This window comes from Salmo trutta, chromosome 21 (assembly GCF_901001165.1).
Source record: "Salmo trutta chromosome 21, fSalTru1.1, whole genome shotgun sequence".
NCBI classification, from domain to species: domain Eukaryota; kingdom Metazoa; phylum Chordata; class Actinopteri; order Salmoniformes; family Salmonidae; genus Salmo; species Salmo trutta.
Genome location: NC_042977.1, coordinates 20788541 through 20812534, shown reverse-complemented (window position 1 = coordinate 20812534; position 23994 = coordinate 20788541). Strand labels below are relative to the sequence as shown.

At 45.5% G+C, this 23994-nt stretch overlaps 1 protein-coding gene across 12 annotated transcripts in view; it reads right to left on the bottom strand.

Moving 5' to 3' along the window:
- The window catches only part of LOC115156908 (disco-interacting protein 2 homolog C), a 245037-nt gene that overhangs the window by 6183 nt on the left and 214860 nt on the right, over positions 1–23994 (bottom strand). For 10 of the 12 annotated variants that reach the window (XM_029704710.1, XM_029704712.1, XM_029704713.1 and 7 more), the window contains 10 exons: positions 19373–19453; positions 18973–19096; positions 18320–18441; positions 17968–18079; positions 14185–14294; positions 11095–11225; positions 8443–8611; positions 8054–8224; positions 6376–6405; positions 1215–1276 (listed from right to left, as the gene is read on the bottom strand). In XM_029704710.1, the coding sequence (XP_029560570.1) occupies positions 1215–1276; positions 6376–6405; positions 8054–8224; positions 8443–8611; positions 11095–11225; positions 14185–14294; positions 17968–18079; positions 18320–18441; positions 18973–19096; positions 19373–19453 (1112 nt within the window). The remainder of the gene's footprint in view (positions 1–1214; positions 1277–6375; positions 6406–8053; positions 8225–8442; positions 8612–11094; positions 11226–14184; positions 14295–17967; positions 18080–18319; positions 18442–18972; positions 19097–19372; positions 19454–23994) is intronic. The other 2 variants (XM_029704716.1, XM_029704722.1) reach the window with 1 other exon arrangement.

The following is a 23994-nucleotide window of genomic DNA, read 5'->3' as shown; positions in this document are numbered from 1 at the left end:
AGTGGAGAGCAATAGATTACATTCTGAAACCTTTTATTTCACATTTCATCAATGCAGCAGTTTTATACAAGCCCTTTAATTCTACAAATTAATTAGACTGAACTTTCAAAACAAACAATAGCTACATCCCAGGGAGGAGGACAGTGGTGGAGACAAAAACGACTGTCTAGAATCACAGTGTGTATGTGAATAGCAGCAGCTATATGCCCTGCTAGTACACTGTCTCAGACTCCGTCTGCATTCAAATGGCAACCTATTCCCTATATTGTGCACTTCTTTTGACCAGAGCCCTATGGGCGCGTGTCAAAAGTAGTACACTATAAAGGGAATTAGGGTGCCATTTGGGATGTACCTTAGTCCAGAGCAGCTGCAGGCTGAGTCCTATTGATGTGTTGACTGGGTGTGGGAGAGGGACGTATGTCTTAAGGGTGTCTCTACCCAGACCCACTGTTCTAACCCCGGGCCGTCTTAAAGACCCGTTTCTAATCTTAATGTCAGACTTAGCGAACACAGCTAGAGGCTCCATAGCCAGTTATATCAGACTGCACTATTTTAGTGTCACAAGGAATGCGTCTGGCTCCAACCTTTATGCATACAATGCGGTGGAACTTTTCCACTGTAAATGGACACTGCAGAGGTAATGACTCCTGAACAGCTAATCAAATGGCTACCCAGACTATTTGCATTGCCCCCCCGTCTTCTACACTGCTGCTACTCTCTGTTGTTATCATCTATGCATAGTCACACTTTAATAACTACCTACATGTACATATTACCTCAACACTGACATTGACTCTGAACTGGTACCCCCTGTATAAAACCCCGCTATTGTTATTTACTGCTCGGTCTTTTTATTTATTTTAATTAGGTGTTTTCATAAAACTGCATTGTTGGTTTTAAGGGCTTGTAAATAAGCATTTCATGGTAAGGTCTACACCGGTTGTATTTGGCGCATGTTACAAATACAATTTTATTTGATTCTTCAATGTCATGCGAGCATGGTCCAATATATTGTTTTGGTTGTGAGCAACATTCTGTTGGCATAGATCTCATCCCTCTGATTCTGAAGACCCCCCTATGTGTCACTCACTGACGTATAATAAACAGTACAACAGAAAATGCACCACTTGGTGTACGATATAGTTAATTTACCAAATAATGTATTCAGTTCAACAAATGCTCAAGAGGATGTTCTGATAGGAGCATTCCCTTACCTGTCGTGCCTCAGCGCTCTCATGTCCACATACACAGTAGTTGGGTCTGGTCCCGAAGTTCCCTGCAGAATGACAACATGCCGGGGTTAGTGTCCGAGCTAGGATGTCTGCTGCCTTAGAGCCATGAACACAGCACTGTCTAGATGCTCCTAGCATGTTAGTGCTTAACAGAATGCCTACAGGTCACACTGGTTGTGAATGGCAGTTTTGAGACAAGTCCAACCAACAATACTAATCCTAGTGGGCTACTAACTAGAACATTCAGTCAGACCACGGTTGTGGAAGAGGACAATAAGAAAAGGTTGAAGTCATTAAAAACCAAAAAGAACAGAACAGGGCCCGTATCCACAAAGCACCGACAGTTTGAGGTACCGCAAAGGAACATTTGGGATCAAGCTCACTGACAGGGTTGCAAATGATAACCAATCGCAACGAAGCGTCGCCAGCTGCGCACGCTTCTGACAACCACGGTGTGGTTGAAAGGAATGGTCAAACGTTTGATATAAACCGTCCCCCACAATGAAATCAGGGATGGGACTGTAGCTCTGTCTCCGTCAGTACGTTCATTCGTACTTTAGCCACACGTGATCTCAGACAGCACGTGATCTCAGACAGCACGTGATCTGACAGCACATTTTGACTGAACTTGTGCGAATGATGAGTCTCGCCATGCATCATTTGTGGCGGACGACGAGTTGCCGTGTTTTCGCCCGACATGATCACGTTGGCTACTGTTCATTTTTACTTGCCGATAATTAGCATAAAACTTTTGAAATGTGTATAATTTCCACCCAACACAAATCAAAGTTAACATAGGCCCTAGCTTTCAATCGCCCAATTTATAGGCATGGCCAATTCAGGCATCTTTCTTTAAACGTGATATTGCGCTCAAGGATAACTTGAAATCACATGATAGGTTAATTGATGAAATAATCCACAGAAAACAAATGAGATTATTTATTAGCCTAGTGGTTAGAAGTAATTAGTCATATCATGTGAATTAGGCCTTGTGAAATCATTGTCAAAAGTTTGAGGCTACTGTTGCATGTAGGTCTAGATTATTTATAGGTTGATCAGAAATATCAAAAAATGTCTTTCAACAACAAAGTCAATTGCCTGCAGTGGCACAGGTACCACTGAATCTTTGCCTTTTTCTACTATCTATTTTCTATTATCATGACACCTGCTGGTAACTCCTAACTGGTTAGGACACCTCATGTGAGGTCTCCTAAATATCTGTTGACTAAGCTTCATGCTTAGCTTTTATTTTGACCCATAATAGTAGGAGTGAAATGTCTCAGCACTTACGACCAATTTTCTAGTGAGAGACGCTTTGTGGATACGGCCCCAGAGCAAAAGTAAAATGAAAAACATACCCACAAAAAAAGTGCACCTAAAAACTGTTCTGAGATCAGATCCAGTCTGATCCACCTCATGCAAACACAGAAAGAAGCCACAAAACAACAAAAACAGTTTTTTTAAGAGGAAAGGAAGGGAGAACAGAATACAACCAGATGGAAGGAGAGAGAGGAGGTAGACATGGTGATATAGTGCATCATGTCTGAACGAGCAAACCCAATCTGTATCTGTCCCGTCAATAGATGGTTTTGAAAGCTGACAGTTCAGTGGAGGCTTGACTGGCCAGACACGAGAGTCAAAGCCACACAGACAGAACAACACAATCCCAACATACATTACATTGAACACAGAAGCACCAACTTGAACAGTAGTGTGCATGTCTGATAGTGTTTTCTATCTAGTAGGTTAGTGAACAACCAAAAAACCCATATGAATAAAGAGGAGAAACCAGCCAACAAAGAAATAGAGAAAGCACAGAGCAGCTTCCCCTCCCCAGACTTCCTCAGCCTAGCTCTGGTCCAGGGTGTTACATGCTTGCTGATGTGGCGCTTTCCTCAACACCCTGGACTAGAGCCATCCCCGGCCCTCCCCAGGTAGATTGCAGTGCACCGTGACTCAGCAGCATGTTTTAATAGCATGGCTAAGGCTTTGGCAGAGGAAGCAGCAGAGCAGCATCCACCACCTTAGAGAGAAAGACAGCCATAGAGCTACACATGCTAGACTGACTCATTCCAGCCATAGACAGCCAGCTATGGAGCTGCACATGCTAGACTGACTCAGACCAGCCATAGAGCTGCACATGCTAGACTGACTCAGTCCTGAGCACAGGGTACCATCAAACAGGACACACTATACAGTCTTATAGCAGTATCGCAATAGTACGGTACTACAGTATTTATCTACAGTCACTCAAACATCGAGCAGGCCTAAATTATGACAATACTACTACTACTGCAAATACTGCAGTCACACTGCACTAAACTAGAATTGTTCAGATCGGGAATGTGCTTTAGTTCACCGAGGCTAATTTGGACTAGGCTATTACCACTCTAATATAGTACTATACAAGTGACATGGTGGTATTGTACTCTCACTGCACTTCTGTCTCTCTGGGTCTCAGAAGGAAAGCAGTCTAGGTGAGCTGTGGCAGTATCTATGCCAAGGCAAACTGGAAGCTGTCACTGATATGATATGACCACACTTGACAAGTTGGCCCAGCACAGGTTAACGTTTCAGTACTGCAGGGATGTAATCTTAACGAGCTGACTTTTTCTAAGTGCTGAGAGCTTTGCTAAGAGGGGTCTCAAATGGCACCTTTAGACAGTAGAACATATTGCTGCTACACAAACAAAACAGTGTGTGTGCGCATCCCAAATAGCACCCTTTCCTCTAGATGGTGCACTACTTTTGACCACAGGCCATAGGGCCCTGGTCAAAAAGAGGTGTGCTATATAGGGAACAGGGTGCCGTTCGTAACTCAGCCTATAACAGCTCAGAGTGGCAACGGTTGCCTTTCCCTGTTAAATCAAATATGGCCACAATATCACCATATAACCCTTAAATCACATCACTGTAACTGACCTTTGAATCACACATCCTGTCCACCTAGAAAGCTACTGAGAAGCTTTGACCATGGCTGTGCCCCAATATACCGCTATCCCTGTTCTCTACCCTGTCCCCCCCTACCCCTTCCTATCCTAACCCTCCCCTGTTCTCTACCCTGTCCCCCCTACCCCTTCCTATCCTAACCCTCCCCTGTTCTCTACCCTGTCCCCCCCTTCCCTAACCCGTCCCCTGTTCTCTACCCTGTCCCCCCTACCCCTTCCTATCCTAACCCTCCCCTGTTCTCTACCCTGTCCCCCCTACCCCCCCTACCCTAACCCGTCCCCTGTTCTCTACCCTGTCCCCCCCTACCCCTTCCTATCCTAACCCGTCCCCTGTTCTCTACCCTGTCCCCCCCTACCCCTTCCTATCCTAACCCTCCCCTGTTCTCTACCCTGTCCCCCCCTTCCCTAACCCGTCCCCTGTTCTCTACCCTGTCCCCCCTACCCCTTCCTATCCTAACCCTCCCCTGTTCTCTACCCTGTCCCCCCCTTCCCTAACCCGTCCCCTGTTCTCTACCCTGTCCCCCCTACCCCTTCCTATCCTAACCCATCCCCTGTTCTCTACCCTGTCCCCCCTACCCCTTCCTATCCTAACCCGTCCCCTGTTCTCTACCCTGTCCCCCCTACCTATCCTAACCCGTCCCCTGTTCTCTACCCTGCCCCCCCTTCCTATCCTAACCCGTCCCCTGTTCTCTACCCTGTCCCCCCTACCCCTTCCTATCCTAACCCGTCCCCTGTTCTCTACCCTGTCCCCCCTACCTATCCTAACCCGTCCCCTGTTCTCTACCCTGCCCCCCCTTCCTATCCTAACCCGTCCCCTGTTCTCTACCCTGTCCCCCCCTACCCCTTCCTATCCTAACCCGTCCCCTGTTCTCTACCCTGCCCCCCCTTCCTATCCTAACCCGTCCCCTGTTCTCTACCCTGTCCCCCCCTACCCCTACCTATCCTAACCCGTCCCCTGTTCTCTACCCTGTCCCCCCCTACCCCTTCCTATCCTAACCCTCCCCTGTTCTCTACCCTGCCCCCCCTTCCTATCCTAACCCGTCCCCTGTTCTCTACCCTGTCCCCCCCTACCCCTACCTATCCTAACCGTCCCCTGTTCTCTACCCTGCCCCCCCTTCCTATCCTAACCCGTCCCGTTCTCTACCCTGTCCCCCCCTACCTATCCTAACCCGTCCCCTGTTCTCTACCCTGTCCCCCCCTACCTATCCTAACCCGTCCCCTGTTCTCTACCCTGCCCCCCCTACCTATCCTAACCCGTCCCCTGTTCTCTACCCTGCCCCCCCCTACCTATCCTAACCCGTCCCCTGTTCTCTACCCTGTCCCCCCCTACCTATCCTAACCCGTCCCCTGTTCTCTACCCTGCCCCCCCTACCTATCCTAACCCGTCCCCTGTTCTCTACCCTGCCCCCCCCTACCTATCCTAACCCGTCCCCTGTTCTCTACCCTGCCCCCCCTACCTATCCTAACCCGTCCCCTGTTCTCTACCCTGCCCCCCCCTACCTATCCTAACCCGTCCCCTGTTCTCTACCCTGTCCCCCCCTACCTATCCTAACCCGTCCCCTGTTCTCTACCCTGTCCCCCCCTACCTATCCTTACCCTGCCCCCCCTACCTATCCTAACCCGTCCCCTGTTCTCTACCCTGCCCCCCCCTACCTATCCTAACCCGTCCCCTGTTCTCTACCCTGCCCCCCCTACCTATCCTAACCCGTCCCCTGTTCTCTACCCTGCCCCCCCCTACCTATCCTAACCCGTCCCCTGTTCTCTACCCTGTCCCCCCCTACCTATCCTAACCCGTCCCCTGTTCTCTACCCTGTCCCCCCCTACCTATCCTTACCCGTCCCCTGTTCTCTACCCTGCCCCCCCTTCCTATCCTAACCCGTCCCCTGTTCTCTACCCTGTCCCCCCCTACCTATCCTAACCCGTCCCCTGTTCTCTACCCTGTCCCCCCCTACCTATCCTTACCCGTCCCCTGTTCTCTACCCTGCCCCCCCTTCCTATCCTTACCCGTCCCCTGTTCTCTACCCTGCCCCCCCTTCCTATCCTAACCCATCCCCTGTTCTCTACCCTGTCCCCCCCACCCCTTCCTATCCTAACCCGTCCCGTTCTCTACCCTGTCCCCCCCCTACCTATCCCGTCCCGTCCCCGCTCACAACACCTGATGAAGAGGGTGATTAGGGAACGTGAAAATCCCCTACCTGGTCAGCAAGCTTCCCCAGCCTGTGAGGCTATAGCAGCAGCAGGAGGAGAGTGAGGAGGAGGTAGGAAGGAGAAATAAGGGGGAGGAGGGAGGAAGAAGGGGGCGAAGACAAAACGAAGTATAAGATGTGGGTGGGGTTATGCAAAACAGAGGGGGGAAAAAAACAAAAATGTCAACTATAGAAATGGGAAACAAAAAAAACAGAAGCAGCCTTAAACTAAATAAGTTATGTTCTAAACTACTAGGCTTATTAATGTTAGCCAATAGATCAATGTTAGCAAATGTTGGGACATTTATACATGATCAGTTACATTTACACAATTACATTGATAGTTGCCCATCCCTGATCTATACTTCGATAGGGGTGGGGGGCCACAAAATATCTGAACTCATCATGAGGGGCTGCAGTGGCTCGCGAGTCCGCATACCCACAAATCCATACCCACACATCCATACCCACACATCCAGTCAGAGGTGGCCCTAGCCTTCTGGGGGCCCTAAGTGAAATTGTGTTACGTATACTCAAGTTAGGAAGAGACGCATGCAGTAAGTCAGAGGTCATCGCTTATTTACAATAGAGTTAAGAGGGAAGAATCTATACATGCCAAATAATGGTGTCAAATACAACATTTTCAACAGGCTTCTTGATTGGGCTCTTTGTCGATCCTTCAGATTTGATTGCTTGATGGAACAAAGAAGTGCATCAGAAACTGGTGCAAATAGTATTCTGATCTCTATCTCATTAACATTTGAATAATAAAGCTTGCAAATAATAGTTGAATCATGTAAAAGAATGAGCCCAAAATAAAAGCATGAAGTAGCAGCATGTGTAAATGCTTATGGACAGCTGACCTCCAGAGACATAGGGTGCATCCTAAATGGCACCCTATTCCCTATGTAGTGCACTACTTTTGACCAGGGCAAATAGTCGTGCATTATTTAGGGAATAGGGTGCCATTTGAGACGTACACATAGCTCAGTGTATGTCTGGTAATAGTTTTTTGTTGTTGGTGAGAAGCAGAGGGCAGAGAGAGTGAGATATGTAGAGGACATATATGCATGTTGGCTTCTCCTCCTGTGAGCTGTAAACCCTGCCAGGATTATTACTGTAGGCCCCATAGGCTGGCCCCGGGGCAACTGTGGCTTCCCATGTTAAGTCACATAAATACAGATTAATGACTATAGGCCATTCAATTAAATCAGATTCAACTCCCTCACATCAAAAAACAAGCAAACTGCAAGGCAACTAGGGAGTTCACATAAACTCTAAATAAAACAAAACACAACTAACTTCCAAGACTTGAGGAAAAGGCTTTGCAAACGATACTGGAGGCAGAGAGAATGACAAGAAACAGTCGCACGCCTTTCAACAAACAAGACAACAGAGCTACAATAAACACCCATTGGCTAACATGTATCAAAGAGCACGTTGTCTACTATGGTGGAAACATTGGCAATAGGATCCATTAAATGTTGGCTGCGTCGACATCACCAGCGTGCTGGGGTTGTCCTTCTCATTCAGTCTCTCAGAGTCCCACTGGGGACAGATTGGGGACAGAGAGAGACAGCACCCACAGATACTGAACTCAGTAAGAGTTGCACATTTTAGAAAACTTTGAGGGACAGAGCACATGTGGTTTGTGGACCAGAGGAGAGGAGGAAGGTACTGACTGTACCTGCAGACAGATGGCCAGGTTGACTCTGCAGCCGAATGAGGTGCTGACTGCTCGAGGGTGGAGGCCCAGGTCTTTGAAGAGCTTGGAGAAGGACTGAGTCAGAGCTATCCTAGGTCTCTCCTCCGCCACCACCACACACGTCCTGACCCGCGACAGGTCCAGGCCTCGAGACTGACGGAGAAACCAGAACTAACTGGATCAAATCAGAACTAACCAGGCTGGATGAGTCTGGGCTGATGGACAAGCCACTTATCAGTCAATCAATCAATGTTTTTACATCAGCAGTTGTCAAAGTGTTTTACTCTGGTAAAACAGGTCATCACATTGTAATAAAACGTTATCTAAATCGAAGTTTCATTGTTGTGGTGATTTGGCGGGTGGACACCTACCTTGAGTGAGTCGGTCTGCAGGCCCAGGCCCTTGGTGCACAGCTCCATGACGCTGTAGGAGCAGAAGGTGTCCCTGACCTTGTACTGACTGACAGCTAGCAGCCACAGAGCAGGGTTCACCTCCAACTCCGAAGGCGGGATCAGGATCGACTGGTGGCCGGAGTACACACTAGAAACAGAAGACACAGAGTGAGTACACACAGGACACTAACTAAGTAGTACACACAAGAGACATGTACCATGCAGTAAGTGCGTAGCCTGAGCGCACACAAACTTAAAGACTTCATACCAGTGACTGGGACCATGAGTGTACTAACAGCCTGCTCAAAAAAATAAAGGGAACACTTAAACAACACAATGTAACTCCAAATCAATCACACTTCTGTGAAATCAAACTGTCCACTTAGGAAGCAACACTGATTGACAATACATTTCACATGCTGTTGTGCAAATGAAATAGACAACAGGTGGAAATTATAGGCAATTAGCAAGACACCCCCAATAAAGGAGTGGTTCTGCTGGTGGTGACCATAGACCACTTCTCAGTTCCTATGCTTCCTAGCTGATGTTTTGGTCACTTTTGAATGCTGGCGGTGCTTTCACTCTAGTGGTAGCATGAGACGGAGTCTACAACCCACACAAGTGGCTCAGGTAGTGCAGCTCATCCAGGATGGCACATCAATGCGAGCTGTGGCAAGAAGGTTTGCTGTGTCTGTCAGCGTAGTGTCCAGAGCATGGAGGCGCTACCAGGAGACAGGCCAGTACATCAGGAGACGTGGAGGAGGCCGTATGAGGGCAACAACCCAGCAGCAGGACCGCTACCTCCGCCTTTGTGCAAGGAGGAGCAGGAGGAGCACTGCCAGAGCCCTGCAAAATGACCTCCAGCAGGCCACAAATGTGCATGTGTCTGCTCAAACGGTCAGAAACAAACTCCATCAGGGTGGTATGAGGGCCCGACGTCCACAGGTGGGGGTTGTGCTTACAGCCCACCACCGTGCAGGACGTTTGGCATTTGCCAGAGAACACCAAGATTGGCAAATTCGCCACTGGCGCCCTGTGCTCTTCACAGATGAAAGCAGGTTCACACTGAGCACGTGACAGAGTCTGGAGACGCTGTGGAGAACGTTCTGCTGCCTGCAACATCCTCCAGCATGACCGGTTTGGCGGTGGGTCAGTCATGGTGTGGGGTGGCATTTCTTTGGGGGGCTGCACAGCCCTCCATGTGCTCACCAGAGGTAGCCTGACTGCCATTAGGTACCAAGATGAGATCCTCAGACCCCTTGTGAGACCATATGCTGGTGAGGTTGGCCCTGGGTTCCTCCTAATGCAAGACAATGCTAGACCTCATGTGGCTGGAGTGTGTCAGCAGTTCCTGCAAGAGGAAGGCATTGATGCTATGGACTGGCCCGCCCGTTCCCCAGACCTGAATCCAATTGAGCATATCTGGGACATCATGTCTCGCTCATCCACCAACGCCACAGACTGTCCAGGAGTTGGCAGATGCTTTAGTCCAGGTCTGGGAGGAGATCCCTCAGGAGACCATCCGCCACCTCATCAGGTGCATGCCCAGGCGTTGTAGGGAGGTCATACAGGCACGTGGAGGCCACACAAACTACTGAGCCTCATTTTGACTTGTTTTAAGGACATTACATCAAAGTTGGATCAGCCTGTAGTGTTGTTTTCCACTTTAATTTTGAGTGTGACTCCAAATCCAGACCTCCATGGGTTGATAAATTGGATTTCCATTGATTATTTTTGTGTGATTTTGTTGTCAGCACATTCAACTACGTAAAGAAAAAAGTATTTAATAAGATTATTTCATTCATTCAGATCTAGGATGTGTTATTTTAGTGTTCCCTTTATTTTTTTGAGCAGTATATATAGATATATTCAGGGGCTCCATTTATAATCCAGACCAATGCCATTTCATCAAGGCCAACGCAACCTCTATAGCGCAGCTAACTAGTAGCTAGTGAATTATACACTGAATAACAAGTCAGGGCTCGTTTGCGTAGGCATCAATCAGAAACACACGCGGCAAATAAAACAGCTTTGTTCTTTAGCAAGGTCCTGGTGTTTAGACAGCACCCCTCTGAGGATATTTCCATCTGAAGATTTGCTAAGTTGAGTGGTGCCATGTCAGAGAGTGCTTCCAACGGGGAGGCGATTAAAGAAAGCCCAGTGGAGCAGAACGGCGTCATCATCACAAGGAGGCGGGTGGGAGGCTAAACACAGCAGAATAATGCATGCGCTGCATTTGGCCCCCTGCTTCGTCTCTCTCTCTCTGTGTCTCTCTCCCTCTTGACACACTCCCCCCCCCCCACCCCACCCCACCACGGCCTCTGACAGGCCTGTAACGTCCTGACAAGGTCCCAGCATGGCACAGGTCTAACTGGTCTGCCTGAAGAAGACAGGCTTCCTGACATCTGTAGGTAGTGAGAGACGGTGCATTCCGATGAGGACGTCACTCACTGTGTGTGAGGGTCTGAGTGAAGCGCAGGGTGAACATAGCATGGCTTCTTCAGAACAGAGGTCCAGGGTTAGCTCTGTGTGTGTGTGTGTGTGTGTGTGCGGACGCAGCAGAGCTAGATGTGTGTGATGTGATTGGTGGGCAGTGACGAGGCTAGAAGGGTCAATCTCTCTCGGTTTCACCTGCAAAGGCACCAGAGGACGAAGCCCAGGCCGCAGTAGGGGTCCAGACAGATCGCCACCTCACGGGAGGGGTACAGCTCACACTGCAGCTTGATAGAACGGCAGAAGGCACTGGTGGCAGTATGAGACATCTACACGGGAGGGATGATAAGAACAAACACATACAAATTATTAATATAGTTAACACTCTACTTTGCTATAGCCTGGTCCCAGATCTGTTTGTGCTCTTGCCAACTCCATTACAAAATATGACAACAAGTGACAAGGAGTTGGCATGGTGGCACAAACAGACTGGCACTCAGTCTGTATTTGTGATGTAGCCAAGTTAGCCTATCATTTTTACCAGGGTAGCCCTTTATTAAACAATATACACATGACGAACAACTGAACTGTGTACCACAGTCATTTTTTCAGAACTTTATCAATGTACAGTACGGTATTCAAGCCCAAGGCTTTGTTTTGAGTTTCAATTGAACTGCATCAGAATTAGGAAACGCACTGCAAAAAACGATTAATGTAAATATTCTCATGAGCTGCTAGTAGGAGTACCACTTCCTGAAGACCTTAATGAATTAATAAATTCAATCGTAGAACAATGACAACACGGCTGAATACAGTGAGGGGAAAAAAGTATTTGGTCCCATGCTGAATTTGTGCGTTTGCCCACTTACAAAGAAATGATCAGTCTATAATTTTAATAGTAGGTTTATTTGAACAGTGAGAGACAGAATAACAACAAAATCCAGAAAAATGCATGTCAAAAATGTTATTAAATTATTTGCATTTTAAATGAGGGAAATAAATATTTGACCCCTCTGCAAAACATGACTTAGTACTTACAAAACCCTTATTGGCAATCACAGAGGTGAGACATTTCTTGTAGTTGGCCACCAGGTTTGCACACATGTCAGCAGAGATTTTGTCCCACTGTCCCCCCGATTTTGTCATTAAGGTTTGAGGCTGACGTTTGGCAACTCGAACCTTCAGCTCCCTCCACAGATTTTCTATGGGATTAAGGTTTGGAGACTGGCTAGGCCACTCCAGGACCTTAATGTGCTTCTTCTTGAGCCACTCCTTTGTTGCCTTGGCTGTGTGTTTTGGGTCATTGTCATGCCGGAATACCCATCCACGAGCCATTTTCAATGCCCTGGCTGAGGGAAGGAGGTTTTCACCCAAGATTTGACGGGACACGGCCCCGTCCATTGTCCCTTTGATGCGGTGAAGTTGTCCTGTCCCCTTAGCAGAAAAACACCCCCAAAGCATAATGTATCCACCTCCATGTTTGACGGTGGAGATGGTGTTCTTGGGGTCATAGGCAGCATTCCTCCTCCTCCAAACACGGCGAGTTGAGTTGATGCCAAAGAGCTCCATATTGATCTCATCTGACCACAACACTTTCACCAGTTGTCCTCTGAGTCATTCAGATGTATATGTATTCTTGAGCAGGGGGACCTTGCGGGCGCTGCAGGATTTCAGTCCTTCACGGCGTAGTGTGTTACCAATTGTTTTCTTGGTGACTATGGTCCCAGCTGCCTTGAGATCATTGACAAGATCCTCCCGTGTAGTTCTGGGCTGATTCCTCACCGTTCTCATGATCATTGCAACTCCACGAGGTGAGATCTTGCATGGCCGAGGGAGATTGAGTTCTTTTGTGTTTCTTCCATTTGCGAATAATCGCACCAAATGTTGTCACCTTCTCACCAAGCTGCTTGGCGATGGTCTTGTAGCCCATTCCAGCCTTGTGTAGGTCTACAATCTTGTCACTGACATCCTTGGAGAGCTCTTTGGTCTTGGCCATGGTGGAGAGTTTGGAATCTGATTGATTGATTGCTTCTGTGGACAGGTGTATTTTTTACAGGTAACAAGCTGCGGTTAGGAGCACTCCCTTTAAGAGTGTGCTCCTAATCTCAGCTCGTTACCTGTATAAAAGACACCTGGGAGCCAGAAATCTTTGATTGAGAGGGGGTCAAATACTTATTTCCCTCATTAAAATGCAAATCAATTTATAACATTTTTGACATGCATTTTTCTGGATATTTTTGTTATTCTGTTTCTCACTGTTCAAATAAACCTACCATTAAAATTATAGACTGATCCTTTCTTTGTCAGTGGGCAAACGTACAAACTCAGCAGGGGATCAAATACTTTTTTCCCCCACTGTATATAGTGGGATAAGGCTTTCACAACTTGGTGTGTCTCCCCTCCGGTAGATAGAAGCTGTTATTGTCCCATTGAAAAACACTAGTTCTACTCCAGCCTGAGAGCTTGTTAAAGTGGCACGCAATCCTATCGGTGTCAAAAATGACACACTTTTCTCTATACAGGGCAGTACATTTGACAAGGGGATAAAGGGCTCTGTTCAAAAGTAGTGCACTAAGTAGGGAATAGGGTGCCATTTGGGACACAGTAGTAGTAGGAGACATGTTCTTACATGAAACCCAAATTCAGGATTTTGTCATGTTAATCAGTGTACAGCATGAGAGACATAATTATTTAACATGGCTGAACAGCCCGAGTGGATCTTGTTTTAGTGAACTACAGAAAAGAGCCCCACACCACAACAATTCTCCCCCTCCACCACCACCTCAATTGACCCCATTCTTCTACGCGTTTTCAGCTAGATGGAGAACAGAATAGACAGCCGCCTCTAGGTGAAGGGAGAAAATCCACAGCCCCGTCCACTGAGGAACTGATAGCAAATTTGCTTCCTTACAGACCAGTGATAAGATTCATCTTTAGAAGTTGCTATTTCACTGGGTTTCCTACTGAGCTTCGTCGGTCAGACAAAGGTTTCTACATGGCCAGATGAACTGTGAACAAGGCGTGTCCTAGTATGGAGTTGGCTCTGTGGCGCCAGGGATAATAGGCCTTCTGGGTGAGCACTGTACTGTGACAGATTCAGCTAGTCATCCACAGCAGAGGGGGGCTGGTATCAATAACTGCTTTCATGTTGTTGAAATGTCACCACTATCTTTTCACTCAGACGATCACTTCAAAGTGCTTCATACAGCTTGTTTCTGTTTCACTTCATACGCTTTTAGAGATATCAGCCTCCCTGATAGGAGAAACACATTCTGGTTAGAAGTTTACCTTCACTCCTGCTAGCATCCCTGTGGTGGACACACTGAAGTCCAGGTAGGCCAGTGTGTCTGGATTGGAGGGCTTGTACAACAATGGAGGTTTCTTCTTTGGCAGATCGTCTAGAGGACAGAGACAAAGGACAAGACCACTGTTATCACAAATACGTTGTTTTTTCTTTTTTTAAATAATTATTTATTACAAAAAACACAAGGGGTAACATTAAAGTATTAGAACATGAAGGACAAACAATACAGCATCAAGACACTATCAAACATGTATCAGTCTTTCTGCAACAGAGCCATCCTTGTGTGAGGGTGCGTGTGCATGATAGTGATATAAAATATATGTCATAGTTTCCTTTTTTACGATCACCTTCTTGTGAAACCCGATTCGTCCAAGATCCCCCCCACAGTTCCCCAATAGCTGTCCCTCAACCAGCCCCCCCCCCCGGAATATATATATACATTTTTTTTATTCAATTAATTCCATTCCCCACCCCTAAGAACCCCCCAATGCACCAACAACCAAGAGAATGAACTAAAGAGAAAAAAGGAAAAGACAGAGGAAAACAGCAAACAATGCAAAAAAAACTATTTTTTAAACAAAGGACATCAAGGACAACTGAAATCATAACAGCAATGCCTACTTTATATGTTTGTGTGCATGTCTGGAACTATTACATGTATGTGTGTGTTCTTGTATGTGTTTATTTGAATGAGTGTGTGTGTGTGTGTGTGTGTGTGTGTGTGTGTGTGTATATTTGCATGTGTACAAACACCTGCACGGCATCAACCTCAGGCAAACCGGCATTAGTTGTAAAAACACTGCCATTTAGTGTCATTCAAATGTACTTTTATTATGTTTTATTTAGACTTTTTCCCCCCCTCCTTTATCTTTTGACCATCATTCTTTCTCTCACACAGCAACTCCACTCCCACTTGTATCCAATTCCACATACCAACCCTCAGCTTCCCTCAGCCCATCCCATCTATCTCTGCTGGCCACCCACTTCCTGTTTCAACCCATACCAACCCTCAGCTTCCCTCAGCCCATCCCATCTATCTCTGCTGGCCACCCACTTCCTGTTTCAACCCATACCAACCCTCAGCTTCCCTCAGCCCATCCCATCTATCTCTGCTGGCCACCCACTTCGTGTTTCTACGCAACACATATCTTTCAACTATGCTGTGATGTTTAATGTACAATTTCAATCTAATTGAATAGAATCTACAGATTGCGTGTTGAAGATAAATACTTTTACTAAAGAGTATTAGTATATTAGTAATTGACTGACCTGGTCTCTCCAGATCTCCTAACAGTACTATTTCTAGGGTCAATTTTAGATCAATGCTATGCATTTTCAGCCATTCCTGAAGCTGAGACCAGAAACAGGCTACCTGAGGGCAATACCAAAATAAATGGTCTATTGATTCTGGATCCTCACAACAAAATCTGCAGAGCTTCGATGATTTATGCCCCAAATATTCAACATTTTGATGGTGGCAAGAATTCTATATAATAATTTTAGCTGAAAAGCACGAAGTCTTGAATCTTGCGTTGTTTTATATATCAACTCATACACCCTGTACCATGGAATCGGTACATCAAAAATCTCTTCCCAACTATTTTGCAATCTGTATGGCACAGTTGTCAACATCCTGGTCCTCAAATGAAACTGGTATACTTTCCTATTTATGCTATTTCTATTCTTCCACCAGTTTTGATCCTTTATATTGGGCAGACAGACCAGTTCCCTACCTCCTCCTGCCGCCTCCATTTTTGGGGAAATGCTGTAATCAATTGGTTGTACTCTTGGATTGAGCAGACCTTCCCGTACAATTCTGATAACTCCATGGACATAACTCTACCATTACAATATCATATAAGAACAAAATACCCTTTTCAAACATCTTTCCCATAAATACAGGTATTTTATCAACCAGCACATTTGAGTTCAGCCATAATATTTGTTTTCTTTTCAGGGGGACGAAATTGAAATTGTAGCCAGCTCTGCAATACTTGTTTGAAAAAGACAGATACTTTGAAAAAAGTATCATTTTCAATTAATCGAAAACGAGACATGGCAATCTGCACAAAGGCAAAAAGGACATTTTTAAACAATGGATGAGTTTTTCCTTATTAATCTACTTGAGAACCATTTAGGTTTCAAGTAAAACTTTTGAATGACTGAAGCTTTTAGAGAGAGGTTTAGTGCATTTATATTTAACAATCTCAACCCACCCAATTCATATTATTTATATCTTTTGTGTCTACTTCACCATCAGCTCATTTTATAGGTAAGCTGCAAGGTAATGTAAAAGTTGTATTTTTTTTAAGGATCCAATACATAATATTGTACATTTATCATAATTAACTTTTCTGTACTCTCGGGACTAAAACCTATCTAGATCTTTAATGAGACATTGCAGGGATCTAGCTTGCGGACTTAATATAAAACTTGAGTCATCGGCATACATTGACACCTTTGTTTTTAAGCCTTGGATTTCTAATCCTCTCATGTTGTTATTGGATCTGATCTTAATAGCTAGCATTTCGATGGCCATAACGAATAGATATGGTGACAGCGGACACCCTTGTTTAACTCCTCTTGACAATTCAATACTCTGAGAAGTAGCCGTTATTTACTGTTTTACACGTGGGGTTGCTATACATAATTTTTTACCCATTTTATAAGAGAATTACCAAAATTGAAAAAAATCCAGGCATTTATAAATAAAATCCAGTCTTTATCAAATGCCTTTTCAAAATCCTCTATAAATACCATTTCTGGCTTCTGATATGTTTCATGATGTTCTATTAATTCTAGTAGTTGTCGTATATTATCTCCAATGTATCGTCCATGTAAAAAATCTGTCTGATCAGGATGAACAATACATGGTAAAACCTTTTTAATTCTGAGTGCTATGCATTTTGCTAGTATTTTTGCATCACAACATTGAAGTGTATGGGGCCTCCAGTTTTTTTAGATAGACTGGGTCTTTATATTTGCCATCTGGGTCTTGTTTTAATAATAGAGAAATCAGACCTTCCTACTGAGTACTTGACAGACTACCATTTCTATAGGAGTAGTTAAAACAATCTAACAATGGAGCTTTTAGTATATCAAAAAATACTTGATATATCTCTACCGGTATGCCATCAAGCCCTGGGGTTTTTCCAGACAAAGGATTTAATAGCCTCAAAAAGTTCTTCCTCTGTAATTTGGCCTTCCCACTGATCTTTTGGTACATTTGTTAATTTTCCATTTTTTATATTATTTGGAAACAATTCATTACCATAGTCTTCATTCAGTGGGAAAGGATGAGACGGAAAAGAGAACATCTGCCTAAAATAATTAGCTTCCTCTTAAAATATAATTCGGAGAATCATAGATGACTCCGTCTTCAGTAATAAGTTTCTGCAAATTCTTTTTGTTAGCGTTCCTGTATTGGAGATTTAGGAAGAATTTTGTGCATTTCTCTCCATATTCCAACCAGTTTGCTTTATTTTTGTAATAGATTACATTAGATCGTTCTTGAATAAGTTCCTCAAGTTCCTAAATATAAGTTATTTTTGTTTTTCCTCCAACTTATTTTGTATCTCTGTAGTATTGTTTTTATTGCTATCTACCTGTACTACAAATACATTCTTAAGTAGATGATAAATTACATTCTCGATTGGTCGTAAGATCTCGGCATCGGTGTCTGTTGTAAAGAAGTCCAGACCCTCAGGCTAAAGTGGGTAATGTCTGACTGAGGTGACTGGTGCAGCGTGGGTAATGGAGTCTCTTACCTGTGTCCAGGACAGGAGGCCAGGACCTGACGTCCACAGCTGCGGAGGCCTCCTTCGACCTCAGCAATTTACAGATCACCGCTGTAGTCATCATACACGCAGAGCGGCTCACCTGGGGGCACACGCACACATTGAGACACGCAAATACAAGTTTGGATACACACACACGTTTAGTCACATGCGCACGCACTGTAAAATGCTCCAGATTGACGAGGCCTACTCTGTCGCCTTCGAGGATCCAGCTCCCTTTAACATGACCTCTTATGCATCATCTTGGTCTACATTTTCTCTAATGAAAGGTCAGTTGTGATGCGATGACTTGATACAAGGAGGATGTCAATGAGGCACTTACCTCCACAATCATCTTCACTGTGGGCAGAGTGGTGGCTATGTTCTGGGGGTGCGGAGGTCGCACAGTGATTGGCACGCAGCCCGCATACAGGCACCCGTAGAACGCTGCGATCAGGTCAATCCCTGCATGAAGGACACACAGAGAGAGAGGATATTAGTTCTGGTCCGTCAGTCCATGAGTCCCTGTGCCAAATCGGAACCAGCCTCCCGACAGACAGAAAGACACTGCACCCTCAGGACAAGGAGCCGTATTGAGCAGGCTGTCCCAGAGACAGTTAATTGAATGGCTCTCTCAGGCAATCTCCCTTGTCAGGATTTTGTCCTGCTTGACTGAGCCTTTTCATTATGGACCTATGGCTCACTTGAACGCTTGAATTTCTCTGGCTCCCAAATACTAATGGAGTTCCAAATTAGAATTCTACCTTTCAAATCTTGGAACACCCAGGGCCTTCTCTGTGTGTACCCTTAAAGATCAGTACACTCTTGTTGGAAGTGCTATTCTATCATAGAGAGATGTGGCTCAGGCCCTGGCTTGGAAGCACAGAGAGATTCTAGATTGATGAATGATAACTGACAACACATGACTGCTGGTGATAAACCCAGTGAGAGACGTGTGATATGTTTGTCAGCCCGAGTCCCAGGCAGCAGACGTACCAGGGGGGTAGACGAGCGCAACGTGATCCCCGTCCTGCAGGTGTCCTCGCTCCGCCAGCATGGTAGCAATCTTCTCTGCTCTCTTATGCAATTGGACACATGTCAGAGAGCTGGCTATCGTCCCCTGTGGTCACAGGCACACACACACATAAGAGAGATAGATGAGAGAGAGACAAAAAGAAAGAGGGAGAGAAAAAGAGAGCAAGAAAATGATGATTTACAGTTTAAAGTTTCAGTAGGTCTTTGATAGGGCTACTTCAAATAAAATCCTCATGGGTCTCAATACAAAGCGAGAACAATGCCAACTATTTCAGCTGCTATGTGTACAAAACAGGAGTCAGAGGAGTTAGGAGTCAGATGTGAACAATGCCAATACAGCCTTTAGCCAGGTCTCACTCACCCTGCAGTTGAGAAGTGTGTAAAGCACATGGTCCGGAGTGGTCTGGGCCCTCCATTGTAACACTTCAGAGAGGAAGAGGAACTAAAATATACAAAAGAAGGGAATATAAAATAAGCCTCTGGCTGGATCACACACTCCGAGAGGAGCCATTCTGCCTTGGTGTTCAAATCAGACAGGAAGTGTTTGTCACAAAAGGCACCCTATTCTCTATGTAGAGTGCGCTACTTTTGACTAGGGAATGCATAGGGTTCTGGTCAAAAGAAGTGCCCTATATAGGGAATAAGGTGCCATTTCAGACATCACCTAGGAGAGGCAGGTACAGTAATTAAATCCCTGAGTACCATTGGCTAAAACATGTCTGCCATATCACAAAATCTGTTAGCCTATTGAGGAGAAGCTGTTACATTTTTACATTTTAGTAACTTAGCAGACGCTCTTATTCACAGCAACTACAGTTAGTGAATTCATCTTAAGATAGCTAGGTAGGACAACCACATTTCACAGTAAGTACATTTCTCCTCAATAAAGTAGCTACACAGTATATACACAAAAGTATGTCGACACCCCTTCAAATTAATGGAATCGGCTATTTCAGCCACACCTGTTGCTGACAGGTGTATAAAATTGAACACACAACCATGCAATCTCCATAGACAAACAAACGTTGGCAGTAGATTGGCCTTACTGAAGAGCTCAGTGATTTTCAACGTGGCACCGTCATAGGATGCCACCTTTCCAACAAGTCAGTTCATACATTTTCTGCCCTGCAGAGCTGCCCCGGTCAACTGTAAGTGCTGTTATTGTGAAGTGGAAATGTCTTGGAGCAACAACAGCTCAGCCACGAAGTGGTAAGCCACACAACCTCACAGAATGGGACCGCCGAGTGCTGGCGCGTAAAAAATGCCTGTCCTTGGTTGCAACACTCACTACCAAGATTCAAACTGCCTCTGGAAGCAACGTCAGCACAAGACCTGTTCGTCAGGAGCTTCATGAAATAGGTTTCCATGGCAGAGCAGACGCACACAAACCTAAGATCACCACGTGCAATGCCAAGTGTCAGCTGGAGTGATGTAAAGCTCGAAACATGTTCTCTGGAGTGATGAATCACGCTTCACCATCTGGCAGTTCGATGGACGAATCTGTGTTTGGCGGTTGCCAGGAGAACGCTACCTGCCCCAATGCATAGAGCCAACTGTAACGTTTGGTGGAGGAGGAATAATAGTCTGGGGCTGTTTTTCATTGTTCGGGCTAGGCCCCTCAGTTCTAGTGAAGGGAAACCTTAACGCTACAATATACAATGACATTCTACACCATTCTGTGCTTCCAACTTCGTGGCAACAGTTTGGGGAAGGCCCTTTTTAGCATGACAATGCCCCCGTGCACAAAGCGAGGTCCATACAGAAATGGTTTTGTCAAGATCAGTGTGGAAGAACTTGACAGGCCTGCTAAGAGCACTGACCTCAAACCCATCGTACACCTTTGGGATGAATTGCAACGCCGGCCGCGAGCCAGGACTAAATCGCCCAACAGTGCCCGACCTCACTAATGCTCTCGTGGCTAAATGGAAGCAAGTTCCCGCAGCAATGATCCAACATCTAGTGGAAAACCTTCCCAGAAGAGTAGAGGCTGTTATAACAACAAAGAGGGAGACCAACTCCATATAAATGCCCATGATTTTGGAAGGAGATGTTCGACGAGCAGGTGTCCACATACTTTTGGTCAGGTAGCGTATCGGCAAAGTCAGAGCTTCATATTAGAAGGTGACACGCTGAGTTCTTAAACATATCATTCTTTCAGCACAATGACCTGCTCTCATAACATTTCAAAATGCTGAAGGCACTGGTTCAGTTGCTGAGAGAGACAAAGAGAGACAGAGATATGAGCTCCATATCGGTGGCGCAGATAGAAAGAGTGAGAAATAAGAGAAGGGGCCAAGCATGTCTCAGCTTATGAATTTTTCAAGGTTTCATCTGTGGGGGCAGTGGAGGAGTAAATAGTGGAGTGTAATTCATGCTTTTTGCAGTTTGGTTCTGTCATAGGAGCAGAGCGCGAAAGTTTGGAGTCTGCAGTGTAATATTGCCTGTCTTAAGGCCTGCTCTTATAGTGATGAATTAGGGATTCAGTATGCACCGTTTTAATCCACCGGGTCCAACTGCTACAGATAGTAAATCATGTTCTCTGTGATCTTCTACGCTGCTCTGACAACCAGATGTGTCCCAAAATGGCACCCTATGACCAGAGCCCTCTGGTCAAAGGTAATGCACTAATTAGGGAATAGAGTGCCATTTGGGATTTACACCATGAACTACTTCACTGCTCTGAACACCCCAGGAAAATCCACCCACCACCAACCGTCACTTTAGCCTGTCTAGTTTTAGAAAAATGCTGTGAAAATTACAGCTGCTGAAAGTGCTTAGTTTTACACTAGGGCTCTTGCCATTAAGTAGGGACAGATGTTGTCCTGTTAAAACAGTCATTTGATATTTCCTGTCTAATTCCATAGGAAGGCCTGTTTCCAACAGACACACAGAACATACTATTCCCTGTGAACCCACGGCTGTTCCCCAAATGGCCCCCCATTCCCTGTGTAGTGCACTGCTTTTGACCAGGGCCCATGGGGGTTTGTTCAAAAGCATTACACTGCATAGGGAATAGGGTGCCATTTGGGACAAACCCCAAGTGAGGGGCTGCCTAAAACTAAGTGACTCCCTCCCTCTCTGTGTACTCAAACAAACATTAAGACAGGAACTTAGTCGACTCTGCCAACGCCGCTACAACATTGGCAAAATATAAACACAGTTTCCTGATGAAAACATCCCTAAGGCACTTGCCATAAGCCCGGTGGATAATTCAGTAAAACCAATTTATTCTGTTTCTGTTCACAGGAAACCGTCCCACTACTGTATATTAGGCTAGATCAGTGGGATAGAGAGAGGCCCAGGGCACCGTATTCCCTATTTAGTGCACTACAGAGCCCTATGGCCCATGGTCAAAAGTAGTGCACTACATAGGGAATAGAGTTCCATTTGGGACGCAGGCCCAATATTGTCTGTGACTGCCAGGAGAGAGACAGGCAGATATGAATGGCAGAGGACTGTATTGAATGGTGAAGGCCCACCCCCTCCTCTGAGACTCCCCCAGAGTGCTCTAGTTAAGCCTGAGCCTGCCTGGTCAGTACGGAGCAGCACAAAGAGCCATTGTCTTTAATCAGCCCAGCCAGTCAGCATAGGTCTGTGACTCAGACTCCAGGGCTGGATTAGAATCAGCACAGAGAAGAGCTTTATCTGTTTAAGTGTGTGATTCCAGAGCTTGTGTAGAAGAGATTTATCTGAAAAGTATCAGCTGTCATTATCAAAGTGGATATCAGTCTTTACTGTTATGTAACCAACTAGGTGGTCAGTGGTGTGCATTTCAGCAACATGAAGTTGAACACAACTATTATTTATGCTGGAAAGAAGAATAAAAGGTGTTCCATACATTTTTAAACATGCAGAGCAGCAACCATTCCCTGACACAAACTCATTGATTGGGTTAGACATGGCAAGACTATCGAGCACAGGTTTAAAAATCACAACATTGAATATTAAGGAAATCGAGCCACGAAATAAGAGAAAGCCATTCACACAGAGGGCCTGATTTCCAGATGAATGAGCATGCAGACAGACAGACCATATTGGTGCATTAAGGTGATAATGAGGGAAGCAGAGCAGCAGTGATTATTATGGTCTGGTTGGCATGCTGAACAGAACAAAGGAGCAGAGGAAGGGATACAGACTGATGGTTGCTAGGTGGATTAGATCAAATGGAAAAGAGCATGAAGTCTGAGTCAGAGGATTCCAAACCACACCACAAACAATGTCTGCCTTCCAAATGGCACCCTATTCCCCTTAATAGTTCACTACTTTTAACCAGTCTTATCAGCCCTGGTCAAAAGTAGTGCACTATATAGGGAATAGGGTGCCATTTGAAATGCACTCAATGTGTCCCATCTTCCAAAGGGAAAGTAAAACAGAAGAAATGTGAGTGTTGTGTTGTTGCTGTCGTCTGCCTTGTCACTTTACATTAGAGGTCGTACTGCCCAAGCGACTGCCTAACGGGGTGATTGATGAGATTTTTCAGCATGAGAGAAAGGGGAAATCAATTCTGTCTCCGCTACGGTACGGCTACGCTCACCATTGCTCAGTGCCACCAGCCAGGCACCTCACATTCCTTTATTAATAATTACTTTCCAAACCTCTGCTACTGTAAAAGGAAAATAAAGTGCCATCAAATCGAGAATCAGTCAAATCACATGCGTCTCTGTATTGACAGGGGCTTCGTCCCAAATGGCACCCTATTTCCTATGTAGGGCACTACCTTTGACCAGAGCCCTATGGACCCTGTTCAAAAAGTAGTGCACTGTAAGAGTCCTAAAGCCCTGAGGGAAATGTACTGTTTGATATTTCAAGGCAAATCTAATAAAACCAAACTAACCAAGACTACAATCCTTCCCCAACACGCAGTATACCAACCAGTATGCTGCTATCCACTACCCAGATATGAAGTAAGGGCTTAGAGGAGCCAACATTACATCACAGTCTGTGTGTTTGACTGGTTTAAGCTTCCTACTTAATAGAAAGAAA